Here is a 13,835-nt window from a genome sequence, read left to right on the forward strand (position 1 = left end):
TTCCTCAAGGCCTCACCTTGATGGGGGTGCTAACTATGTAACTTTTGCTGAGCTGTGACAACAGCATCCTGTGCAGCCACAACAGGTACTTACAGGATGTTGTAACGTTTAACTGTCAGCTCACAGAGAAAACATAGCAATCACATATACAACAAACAGAAAATTATCATCTCAGCCTAAAGCAGTAATCACACTTTCCACCCATGTCAAGTCTGTATACGACAAATCAAATTACTGTGACCAAAATAATCTGAACCCACAGTAGTTGCATGCTAACGGGTGGTTGGTAGTAGCTAGATATGGTGACAACTCGAGCTGGCCAGCAGTTATTGATTTACCCAATATGTGAATATATGTACGATCCACATCCTGTCCACACACCTCTAGTATGCTTAGCCCTGTTCCTCATTGATTCAAGAGGGAAAGGCTCCTCAATTGAAGGTCTAAAAATGTTTTCTTTTCTGTGGTAAATCAGCTCACAGTATATGAGACTGAGCGTAAAGTGACAGCAGCAGTTCTGGCTGGAAAGTAGGAGCAGTCACATGTTCGATGCTCCAATGTAACCACGCTACAGTACACAGTGGGCTTCCCACTCGTCAGCGGCTGGCTCCTGTTTCCACACATGACATTACAGAACCTAATCCGACCAAGTGGCCAGAACTATAAACTAAATAGTCCTAACCACACACATGCACACATACACACATGCACACATGCACACATGCACACATACACACATGCACACATACACACATGCACACATACACACATGCACACATGCACACACGCAGTGCTATATTTTGACTCCAACTCAGGAACAATTAGTTCTCCAATGGCAGTTGACACTAAAATATCTCTCATTGAGACAGACTGAAGACCATTAGTACTTGGCTCATATTACTCCCTGCCAGTCACAGTTATTACACACACATAAACAGTGCGCACACACACACACACACCTTGACTGTTTGCTTCCATGGAAACGATGGAAACGTAAGATTACTCTGCAAGGAACATAATTGAAATGACTGCTGGCTCTGGAGTTATAAAGTGACTCAGCATTGTTATTCTTATCGTTTGTCTGTACAGAATTGAAGTTTGATCATTTTGAGGAGTTTTGAATACTAGTGCAGTCTGTGTTGTAAACATGCCTGTTTGGAATGGGCTGTATGCTTGGCGGGTGGCAGCTTTTTTTTTTCTGAGCCACAGTAAGTAAAGACCAGCTGTGGGACTCAGTCTACAGAACCCGGGATCCGCACAGCGGCTGCGGAACAAAGAGCTGAAGAATCAGTTGTCGTCCTTGTTGTTGTGAACGCGCTGTTGTCGTGATCGACAATGTCACTTACGTTGATGAGTCCCAGCCGCTGCTGCTTCACAGTGCTGGTTGTACGTTTATATAAAGACACATTCAATTAATATGAAATGCCAAAGTGTCCTTGGGCAAGATGCTGAACCCTGAATTGCCCCTCATTGAACAAAAAGTGCTGCTAATAGATGCACTGTATGAATGTGTGTGTGAATGGGTGAATTGAAAACTGTAGTGTAAAGCACTTTGAGTGGTCATCAAGACTAGAAAAGCTCTATATAAATACAAACCATTTACACAGTATTATTAGATAGATATATATTTAGATATATATGGATATTGTATATTTTTATGAACAGAATTTGGGTACAGCTGTTTGAAATAAGGTAGCACTCTATTCTCCCTGTCTGCAGAGATGTCATACCTCTTTCAGTGTCCTTCAGTCAAAGTTGATGCTTGTATTTTTGGTGCATTCCTTATCTTTTACTTTTTTTTTAGCTGACAGATTTTGAATCTCAAATATTAAAGAAATTGTTTTAAAACTTTTTTAATGTTCTGGTGGAGCTGGTGCATGGAACATATACATGAGTGTCTGGTGAGTCTGTAAAGTTGAATCTATTTTAGAATTGACATAATCATTCATTTATTTCTACTATTATTGTTGTCAGCCACCCTCAACTACACAAATTAATTAACCTTCATAACCCCTGCACACACGCACATGCACACACACACACACACACACACACACACACCAACACACCATACCCCCACTTGGGGAAAGAGGACATAACTTCCTCATCTGGATCCTCTTTAAAACACTGTAATCAGCCCAGCAGCTGTGCTTTCTAATTGAGATGGTTGATAACCACCTCACCAACCACAGCCAGGCTCGATAACCATGACACAATCTATCATTACAACACTGCAATGGGAGAAACTGTGGAAAAAGTGAAATCCTGCAAAACTCCCATATTGTCTGAGTCAACCAGGCAGATATATATTTGGAAAACAGATTTACCAGGAAGAGAGCGGAAGAAATAATAAAAAAAAGTCCCCGGTGCTTCGCCAAACCCCTAGTCATGAGATGAGAGCTCATAGAAGGCAGCCTCCTCTGCCGCATCCTGCTTGCCGCCACCTCACCCCCCACTTCACCCCCCACCTCTGGTTTTCACTTCCCATTCTCTCCCAGGCTGCAAGACGTTTGTGTCTTGGCTCACTTGAGTGAAAGCAGCCCATATGGATGCTGGTGGCTTAGTTTGGGGTGAACATCAGTGACAGCTCCAGACAATGGTCCCCCCCCCCACACATATGCTCAGCTTTGAGGGGAGTTCTGCTCACCAGACACTGATGTCATTTACTCTCCAGAGGGCTTGATTGCGGGTGGTTGCTTTGTTATGGCTACATGCTATGCGACAACACTTTTCAAACACACATCTACTGAACACATGGTCAAACATGCACACAAGCAGACGGGCGAACAAACAGATGGAAGGCAAATGTACCAGTTTTAATTTTGAAACACCATAAAAACTTGATTTTGGTCTTTCCTTGAGTGCTTGACTTACCTCTTATCATGATAACGGCAATGCAAGGTGTTAATCATTCATACACAGCATTCAAGCATAGCATACTTATATAACAACTTGTTTTAATAGATGTGGATATTTTCAGTTTGTAACCAGGATACCAGCCCAGACTAAACAGATCTTGTTTTGACTCCATAGGGTGACTCAGTACCTGCTGCAGACAACAGTCCATTCCCCGACACAGTGACTTTGGAGCAGAAAACAAGCAGTATCGGTGGAACCAGCGGGAAGGTTAGCCTTTGGATGCAGTGGATGTTGCCCAAGGTCACCATTAAACTGTTTGCTCCTGACCCAACTGCCAAAAACACAGGTACATTAACCCAGGCAAAACAACCATTCACTCTCGCAATTTAGAGTGTCCAGTTAACCTAACCACAATCTGCATGTATTTGGACTGTTGAAGGCCCCCATTGAATTGGGATTCAAACCAAGAAACCTATTTGATATGAGATGAGTGCCAACCACAGTACCACTGTGCAAAGTTAACCAAAATATTAAATGCAAATGTGTTTGTGTCCGATGAGAAAGACTGTTGGAAGATATTCAGTGTTTTTATCTGCACATAAAGGGATCCTCCCGGCCTCTTTTCTCATTCAGTTATTAAATGCTCAGAAGGGGAAATGAGCTGGGGAGAAAAGTGGATAGTGGGAACAGAAAAATAAATAAATGGGCCATGAATCCCAAGTCAACTGCCTCTTGTCCCCTCTAGTTTTACTGGGGTGATGAAAGTCAAGTTTTCCATTAAATTGGTGATATTATTATAATATTTAGCATCTGCCAACCAGATCACCCACCATAAGGTCTTCAATTGTGGAAAAGGATTGTTTTGAAGGACCTCACAGAGATGGTTCTACTTTGACACATCCTAAATAGGCATTACTTTGGATTTTGGCTTAATATGCACCATCTGAGCTGCAGGACAACCTTACCACAGCAGCACATTAAGCATGTTATTATATATACAAGAGTTGTGTGTATGCATGCACACACACAGATACCTAATATCATGCATGCAGTCTTTCAGATAAGTAAGCCACAGATAGAGTATGACTGCAGACAATCTGCTATGATGTAATGTTTTTGAACTGCAAAGGAAGTAAGATTCTTGTCTCATCAGAAAAAGGAAAAAAAGCCATTCCAGATTTAATAGTTCGAGGGTATAATGTTGTGCTATTATATGTTGGAAGGTTAGAAGTAGAAATTCAAGCATGAATCCCCACAGGCTTTGCTAAAGGCAAAAGTCAGTGTTACACTTTCCTTCTTTCAAGATGAGCCATTTAAGACGAGGAGACTAAGCGTTTCCAATGCTCTTACAGGGTGGATTTAGAAAACTCATACATCAATATCAACACCATGTTCTGAGACTGAGAGTTTCTGAGTATCTAACAACTTGGGAGAGTTCTTTCCACACATTATCCACAATAAAGCTGACCAGACTTTTGTTTCAATATTAATAAGCCAATAGGAACCTCTGTGTTTCTTAGAATCACCATAAGGCAACAGTACAACGGCAACCATAGTTTCACACGCATGAAGTCTATTTTCCCAACCTAGTCTGTGATTGTGGGACTTTCTCAGTGGAAACAATGAGAGCCAGCAGTTAAGCTTACAGGCCAGGTTCAATGCAAAGTTAATCAGTTCTTAAAGCTTACTCACTTTGCCTGCTGAGGGTGGGTCTGCTTGCACACAAGGTGCATAGAGGCACACACACACACACACACACATTTTTATGAATACATAGGTGTGTTTTTGAGTCTTGACCAGCTTTAAAAACACACTGGGCAGAAACTGACCACAGTAGTTGGATCAGGGCCAGAGGACCTGGAGAGGGTTAAATGCAGTACAGGTCCTTGCTCACAGAAATTAAATTCACACTCACATATGACATTTCCTCTCCTGAATTCCACATTCTATATATGCTGCCTGTTTGCCAAGTGTAAGTGTGGTTATACACTAAAAGGGATGGGAGACAATCTCATCTTTCACAGTTTGGTAAACCAAGGATCAAAACACAAATAAGCTTCTTAATGAAGAAATGCCTTTACTTTGTGATCCACTACATGATATTGAAATGCAGAATACATTATTTTCTGTCTTTTGTGTGTCTCTGCCAGAGATCTGCGTCATCAGTGAACTTGAAGACCTGAGTGCCTCCGTAGATGTCCAGGATGTTTATACAAAGATCAAATGTAAAGTTGGCAGCTTCAACATCGACCACTACCGACGCAGGTACAGCAGGTACAGTACATCTAGTACATGCAAACTCAGCCACATATATATTTAGGTCATTTCTAAACTTGGAGTAAGCTCAGTAGCAGGATTGAGTTTAGTGACAATGTCACTTCTAACTTAAGACGATCCTGCTTTGGGATCACACAACCATCATGTTGATGTTCTAACACATGAGTTCTCATTACCACATTATTATGTGACTACTTAGTACTCCTAACTCAGACCACACCCATCTTCAGACCACATCTCAACACACCTTGAGGGGTGACGTGGAAGTCGAGTGGTAAGTGAGCATATGACGTGGGTGGAAAAGCCCTGAGATGCATGTCATCCCCCTACTCTCTTTTGCCACATTTCCTGCCTGTCTTCACTGTGCCCATCAAATAGCAGCCTCAAAACCCCAGACATGAAGTATGAACTACAGAACTATAAAGTTTTGTGACTGTATCTTGCAATTTGTCATTTTATTTTGGTGATAAAATCTGTCCACAGACAAAAACGCAAATAACTTTACTTAAACTAAACTATACTTAATTACTGTTTTAGTCTCAGCTACAGTAGGTGTCTTCTAGACCACATTTTGCCATGATGACACACACAAACACAATGCCATGCTGTCATGGCAATAATTATGTTTAACTGGCGGATGATTTCAATTAAGGGCCAGTCTCTCTATCCATGAGGTGACTGGCCCGACATTCTTGTGCTCCCACAGCCCCAGAGTCTACGCACACACGCACACACCCTTGTGCACACACTTTTACCACTAAGACCACTAACACTTGGTCTGTTTCCACTTCTGCTCATATGGGTGATTTTTCGGATTATCACCTCAGTGTCATCGTCATCCCAGACAGCTGTTGTGGTGGTGACCACAGATTAACAGACAGATGGACAGACAGATGGACCAACAGACTAGACGGATGGGTTGAACGGGCTGCGGGCTGGCCCAACTGTGACTCACGTAGCAGAGGAGTTCAGTCAGTCAGTCATTTTCTCTCAGCCTGCGGTGTCTGAATCAATTCACAGAAACATTAACACATTGTTAGGGGAGGAAAACCACTGGGCGATGTTCCACTACATCCTCATGGTAGTCTCTCCCCACGTCAAACTCCACTCAAAATGGGGTAATTTAGCTCTGGGTTCTGAAATTATTAAAACACAGTGAAACTGAAGCTGTGATTAAATATTTCATTTTCTTCCATCCCCCACACATATATTCTTGCCATTAATTAGTGGCCTTATTTTCAATATCTAAATCCCTTTTTCCCCTCCCTGTATTTCATTCTCTTTGCCTTGATCACATACATCTGTGATGGAGTCAGCAGCTCCAAGTGTGTGCACTGTGTACGTGCCTAAGGTCATGTTCTGTTGGGAAGAGAGGCAAGAGGAGGCAATTCTCCATGTCTTAATCTGAGGAGATAATGAAACAGCGATCTAGCAATCCACCATGTTGCATCCAGCGGACTGGAGAGTGTTTCGCTATGTTTTCAGGTCTGTGCCTGCCTAGACATGTTGCTATAAGTGCCTCCTTCTCTGATTGAGCCAGACATTGACAGGGAGAAGGACCTTTCGGGCTCTGCGCCCATATTGAACTCCATAATTAGCAATCGACAATCTCACCACTGTTTTGAAAGTAAAAATTGATTCTGATTTGCCAGAATTTATAATGGACTTAGCCTGGTCCTAGGCATTTTAGTCCAGGTCAGAGTGGGACTCAGGTGATTGTTTTGGCTTTGAACCTGGCTGTCAGCAAGGTTTTCACAGACCTCCCTGTTTCACTGTAGTCATCTGATTTATCGTCTGTCAGGCCACATGTGTTTTATACAGTATGGAGTACCACCTCAAGCCATGATAATGTCAGTTATTAGACAATTTTAGGGCGTGAAGGTGTTGTGGGTCATATCATAGTATTGTGTTCTCACAGGTGTGTGTCCAATTGCTTTTGAGACAGAGCCAACCTTAATCACTGTAGTCTACCTCTATGCCTTCCCAAATAGATAATGGGTCAATTTTCTAATTTCTAGGTTATTTCAGTTTAATGTGCATTTAACAACGTGTTCTCAACATACTTTTAACAAACCAAAGTTCTGGCAGGGAGAGACACCCCAACATCCGCGCCAGATTATAGTCATGGCTGTTTAGGACACAGTGGAAGACCTCTGGGCTCAGGGCCCACTCTAATCTGTATCATCCACGTATACAAGCGAGTCCACAGAGGCTGGAGTCCATATTAATCATTCTGAACAGATAATTGTTAGGTATTTCATCACCCAGCCCAGGTTATTTGTGTGCAATGGGTCAGATTAAATCAAACCTGACAAGACAAAATGTTTCATCTGGCCCTAGCTATCTCACTTTTGGAATAAAATTGGAAAGTTAGATAGAGGAGGCAAATATGGGAGGTAAATATATAATTGAATGCCCTGTTGTATCAAAAGTAGGAGGACAAGAAAAGGGTGGAGGAGGGAAGGTAATTGACAGAGGAGTTGTCACGGAATACAATATAGCATCATGGAGCAGAGGAGGTAAATTAACGTGAGATAAGGATGCGAGGGAGTGATTGGATATTGAATTCTGTGGGTTTCCTATCCTGTTTGAAGTTCTGGTCTTCTAAACTTCCAACAGCTTCTTCTCCTTCATATTTTAGGCAGGTCTTGCCAAAAAGGTGTACCTTGACCTATTCTGAAATTTAGGGACAACCCCCACCCTACCCAGAGAGAGTGGCGTCGGTGACAGTTCACCTTTTAGTCGCGCCAAGGAGCATCAGACACAGATTGAAGCTGATGTCTTCCAGCTGTTTGGAAATGGCTGGGAGCGAAGGGTGCCTGGATGGGAGCAAAGAGAGAACAGAGGAATTATGAGCTGGTGGGGGGTCCATATGTATTAGTTACTGTTTCAGCCAAGTGGTGAAATTACAGAAATATTCACATAGACACAGAAAGATCTAAAATACAGCATACACACTAGAAAATGATGCATGCAAAACATGCATGCTCACAACTAAGCCCACTCCTCACTCACTGAACTTATCTATGTTGAGGAGTAATGAAGAGGGAGGGGGGAACTCAAAGTGAGAGGGAGATAGATAGGGAGATAGATAGGGAGATAGAGAGAAACGTTTAATTCAGATAATAGATAACAGAAATTCAGATATCCAATGGCTTAGAAAAAAGACAGAGATCTGATTTATAAAATAAATAAATACTTAACAAATATATAGAGAGGTGCAATGATAAAAGTCCTTAAAAAGTCCTTAGAAGTGTTGCACAAGTATATCATTGTAATTGTGTGCATGAGGCATGAGCCACTGCCAGAGGCAGGAGTGTTAAACTGTCTAATAGCTGTGGGGACAAATGAACTCCTAATACGTTCAGTCCTGCAGCGCAGCGAGATGAGCCGTCTGCTGTGGCTGCTTCAACCTGCCAGGATGTGGTGAACAGGAAGGCTGTCATTTTCCAAGATGGCCGGCGCATTATTCTTTGTGTATCTCTCCACCACAGTCCACAGTCAGTACATTTTTTATCAGTGACCGAGCCAGACTTTTTTATCAGCCTGTCCCGCTGATACCCCCCCCCTTTCCCAGCAGGCAGCCATGTAAAAAAAGGACACTTACCACCAATGACCAGTAGAACATACTGAGCATCTCATAACATACATCAAACGATCTCCACCTCCTGAGGAAGAAGAGCCTGCTCTGCCCCTTTCATTAAAGGGTGTCAGTGTTAATGTAGAAGACATAACATATGGCATTTAAACATTTTACATTTTTTGTAACTATGTGTGTGTGTGTGTATTTTACATACTGTAAGTGTTAGGTTCTTGTGGTACTGATTGTGTGTGAGTCTGTTTTCATTAACTTCTTTTGATTTCTGCTTTACAGGTACTCTCTGCTTCGATGACCACTCGTGGAAATCTAATGTTACAAAACATAACTTTACATTATTGAAATAAAACACATTTTGCAAATTTTATTACCATCTCAAAGAATGATCTCGAATATAGAGGAAATTGTAATTGTATGCTGAATTTGATGCATGCCACTAGGCTTAGAAAATTTGATAAGAATGTCAGTATCAGTCTGTGGTTAACTTATCTAAATGTGACTTTGTAATTACTGTTGCCATTAAAGAGATATTATCAGGCACTGCCACTGCAGCATTAGTAGTCCCAGATGCCCAATTTAAGTTTGGCCGTGTGTGTCTCTCCAGGCCAGGGCATGACTGGCACTCAGGCCGCTGTGACGGACTCATTCTACAGTGCAAGGAGACAGCAGTGGTGAGGCTTCTGCCTGTGCCACAGCAGCAATAGCAGCCTCAGGCATCTTTTTACAGTGCCTCTGCCATTCTGCTGTTCCTAATCAAGGTCACTCATCTCTGCTGATACTGGACAGACAGGAAAACAGAGGAAGTCTTGATAAGAAAAAAAAGGTTTTGGCTATAACTCTGGTCTTCAACCTTAAAACCATACCTTAAAGTTTTGAGGAAAATGTGAAAAAAAAAACTGAGAATACATTCGATTCCCCTGTCTCTCCAGTGGCTCTGATTGGCTAAATAATCAAGTCAAGAAAATTGGGTGACAACCACTCGTGTGTGTTTGTGTCTGAACTGTGGGATCCAAAACTTAAACCCATACTGGGAAAGGGGTCTTTAGACCTTTGGACCTCACTGGAGGTGTGGGAGGAGACTTTGACATAGGCCTCCACTCTCTTGTTGAAATTGTGGAGATGGTCTTATACTGGAACCTAACAAATTTATTTTTTTTAACAGGGTTCAACTAGTTATGCACTGGAATTATGCAGTCATTACAATTAAGCAACTTTTTTTTAATCTTGTGTAAAATTTACTTTTTTAATTTAAAAATGTCAAATGTTATTTATGCTGGATAGTATAAGACCATTCCTCAGTTTTTAATGTATTCTGTCATTGATTTTTCCAAAAATCATCCAAGTTTCATGCTTTTCTTCCTTTTCTTCCATTTCTGTCTTTTTTTCTTACCCTTGTCTATCTCATTTGCTCCTCCTGTGTTTTCTCTTCCTCCTCTTTCCCTCTCCTTGCCTCCAGTATGGAGGATGGTGTTCGGAGCTCAGGCAGCTGTGGAGGGGTGGTCCTCTCTTGCACTGACAAGCTGAACAGACGCACTGTGTTGGTTCGACCCGTCAGCAAGCAAGAATCTTTCAGCCACTTCTCTGGCTTTTTCCCTCCTGTAAGATTCCAATAGTTCTTTTTAGTTGATCCTGTGTATCCTCCATCAACAGTGGCCTAAAAGAAAAGTGATTGAGACACTAGTGCTCAAAATTGAATTCAAACAAGCCTTGTGTTGCTTTAAAATTTGTATCTATTTAAATTTATGTTAGAATGTTTCCCAATGGATCCATTATTTGATGCTTTTAGCAATTCTTCAGTTAATAGTTTTTCTTTTAGTGGTAGGTAATAAGCCCACTGTTAATGGATGTTTTGCAGATTTTACTCTCAAACAAATCTACCTCCTTTTAATCACACAGTGATGTGTGATGGGTGTCCTTTAAGGGGTATTTAAATGATTTTGACTTGACTTTTCTCAAGTATTTTCTTGGCAAATCAGATCTAATTTAACTTTCAAAGTTATACACAGAGGGCGTGCCTTTTTTATTTTGGCTGAGTTCTAAGGTTAAGTTTAGCTGAAATGTAAGTGGTACGTCTAAACCTGGCTTTAGAAATTCCAAATATTAAATATGGCATCGCTGAAGGTAAATTTCTAGCTCTACCAGAAGGGTTTGTCTCTTGATTTGAATATTTATTCATATATGTATATAAATAAAGATGTTTTTTTGTTGTTTTTTTTAGCCAAGCTTAACCATCATCATAGAAATCAGACCAAAATAACACTGAACATTTGAAGGTTGTTGCTCTGTGTGATGACACTTGATTTGTCCTGTCTCACCACTGGTCAGACGGCAGCCAAAGTCCTGGAGGGCTCTCACCAGCAGCATGGCTTCCTGTCAATCACTTACACTCAGGCTGTCACCAAAAATGTCCGTCACAAACTCACCACTCGGTCTGAGCGGCCGACGCGCAGTAGTGCGATGACCACCGATCCACTGGCAGACAGCTCACCTCAGTACCTGAGAGAAATCCTGCTGACAGCCCAGCCTTTTGATGTTGTGCTCTCCTGTCCACTACTGGCCACTGTAGCAGGGGTGCTCCAGGTAGAGAAGACTGTTGGTTCTAAAAACTGTGTATTTGTTGAAAAGAAATGTTTTTATTTTTATACATGTAATGTATTTTATTAGGTTTCTCCACGATCAGGATTAATGTCCTTATTTGAACCAGCCAAAAAACAACAAAACGTATGGTTAAGATCATGTGAAATTATATATACTGTTTACTGCATGTCTTTTTAGGCTAGGGTACCAAGACGCTACAGAGAGCGTGGGAAGTCAGCTGGCCAACCAATGAGAAGCCACACGCTGACTTCTCGGTGTTTGCCTCTCATCTACATCAACACCAGTGTGATCAGGGTCTTCTGTCCCAGAGTACAAGACAAAGATCCAGCATCAGGTCAGACAACCACTTGTCTCGTTTGCAACTACACTTGTGTACATATGGTAACATTTACCAACAATGGGACAGCATTATGTCACAGGCTGTGTTTTCAAGACTGTGGTGCCTTTATAAGAAGTCCCTGTCATGGTTGACAAGACATAGCACAGCCACTGAATTGATGTGGTATTATGCCGAGACATTTGCTAAAAAAAAAAAAAGGAGGTTGTGAAGAGACAACCACAGTTTTATACACTCCTACAGAATATAAAATCATTGTCGGAAATTCATTCATTCATTTAGTATTGTAATGACTAATAGTGGTAAGGCTGTACTTTTAAGTTCGTGTAAGACAGAGTGCACACAGAACCCAATAGAATCATTTTTTGTTATTCATGAAAGACGTAATTAAAAACGTTTTTTTTTACAATTTGATTTAACTTGATTTGGATTGTGCCAAATTATTACAAACATCATCTCAAGGCACTTGACATAGTACGAATGAGACCGTAAAAATTTGAGAAATAAATAGAGAATATAGAATCCTTTTTAGTAATTCATGAAAGACGTGATTAAAATGCTTTGCATGTGTGTGTCTGTGTCTCTCTCCCTGCAGACCTCCAAGTGAAACAAGAGGACACCCTGGTATTAAAAATGGGCTCCCTCAGCATGGCTCCTCAGGCCGATAACCCGCTGACCCGCACTGTGCTGCGAAAAGACATCTACCAGTAAGACATATTCTCTTCTCACTCGTTGACAGGTTAATATATATCACAACGAAGGCAACAGTGGATTTATGGCTCTGTTACAGGGATACAATTTTTTTAGAATAATTCAAGTGTTTAAAAATGATGCATATTTCATCACTCATGACTATTTAGCCATGCTTTTCTAAATGATGCAAAACATTGAAGAGCCACAGATGCAAATAATATCCCTTGCATTGCATATTAATGATTATTATTTAAACCTTTTTTTTTTTCTACTACTACATCTTCTCTTGTGTTTACTCATGAGTTTATACTATGTGTACGTCCTATTTCTCTAATACAAGATGATATACATTCTAACTGTTGTATTTGACACCTCATCACACTGAAATCTATCTTAAATCTCACCCCACCTACATAGCTTTATCACATTATGCTTCGAAATCACACACACACACACACACACACACACACACACACACACACCACTGACTGGTTGTATTAGAACAACAGACTTGTGACCACAGTTTATTAAGGGTGCCACTCAACTTTGTCTCACATCAATCACACTCCATGAAACCTGTTTTTAGTGTGGACGTGCCTGGACATGGGTGCGCGTTCATTCCTTCATGATGTTTTCTGTCTCATGGAAGATTTTTGGGATACAAAAATCGACAGCATTGCATAGTGGCTAAGGTGCCCCTGTAATGACGGAGAGCATTGAGTGACACCTTGGGGCACTGCTCGGCCCTACAGCTGAAACACAAAACTGTTGACACAAGCCTCCCATGCCATGTGGATCAAAGCTGCTCGGCAGGAAAAATCGAGACTTCTGAGAGAAATAGTTCAGTGCAAAACACATTTCCCTACTATAGGCAACTAAAAGAATCTGGATTGTGTCATAACTGCCTCTAAACCGCAGCCCCACAGCGTGTGTGTGTGTGTGAGAGAGCGAGAGGGAGCAGTTGTGCGAATGGGCAGATATGGAGCTGGCAAACACATGTAATGAGGGAGATAAAAGTGGTGCCTAATGCTTCGTGCAGCTGCAAGTGAGCTGACACAAGATGTAAAATGCAGAAAAAGAAGAAAGGAAGGTGGACAACAAAAGGAGAGGAGAGGCCACTTTAGGCGTTATTTCTGCCTTCAGTTAGTGGAAGTGTCATATGCAGAGAGAGTGCGTAGAGCATGGAGGCAGATGAGCTATAGGCCTATGGGCAATGTGTAACCAACAAGGCAAGACTGAGAGAAATACCACACTCTTTCCAACCATGTCCACATTTCTCCCAGAGTACCCAAGATGTCTTCCTCACAGTCTTTCATTTACTCGTTTGATGTACTGGAGAGAGGAATGTATTGATCAGTAACCATAGCTACTGTTTTGCAGGGACTTTTGGGGGGTAATTTTTTATCCCCACTAGTGTCACAAAGTCTACTGCGCTGAAATGTTTGTTGTTTGTTTTTGTACAAGTTAGCACAG

The 13,835-nt window shown here is 41.5% G+C and overlaps 1 protein-coding gene across 6 annotated transcripts in view; it reads left to right on the top strand.

Moving 5' to 3' along the window:
* Positions 1 to 13,835, top strand: part of LOC109632016 (intermembrane lipid transfer protein VPS13B) — a 313,199-nt gene that overhangs the window by 164,256 nt on the left and 135,108 nt on the right. For 3 of the 6 annotated variants that reach the window (XM_069537173.1, XM_069537177.1, XM_069537178.1), the window contains exons 26-31: positions 3,034 to 3,205; positions 5,010 to 5,133; positions 10,191 to 10,332; positions 11,060 to 11,314; positions 11,510 to 11,666; positions 12,265 to 12,376. In XM_069537173.1, coding sequence (XP_069393274.1) covers positions 3,034 to 3,205; positions 5,010 to 5,133; positions 10,191 to 10,332; positions 11,060 to 11,314; positions 11,510 to 11,666; positions 12,265 to 12,376 — 962 coding nt within the window. Of the gene's footprint in view, positions 1 to 3,033; positions 3,206 to 5,009; positions 5,134 to 9,338; positions 9,406 to 10,190; positions 10,333 to 11,059; positions 11,315 to 11,509; positions 11,667 to 12,264; positions 12,377 to 13,835 lie in introns of all 6 variants that reach the window. The other 3 variants (XM_069537175.1, XM_069537176.1, XM_069537174.1) reach the window with 3 other exon arrangements.

This window comes from Paralichthys olivaceus, chromosome 13, assembly GCF_024713975.1.
Source record: "Paralichthys olivaceus isolate ysfri-2021 chromosome 13, ASM2471397v2, whole genome shotgun sequence".
Classification (NCBI taxonomy): domain Eukaryota; kingdom Metazoa; phylum Chordata; class Actinopteri; order Pleuronectiformes; family Paralichthyidae; genus Paralichthys; species Paralichthys olivaceus.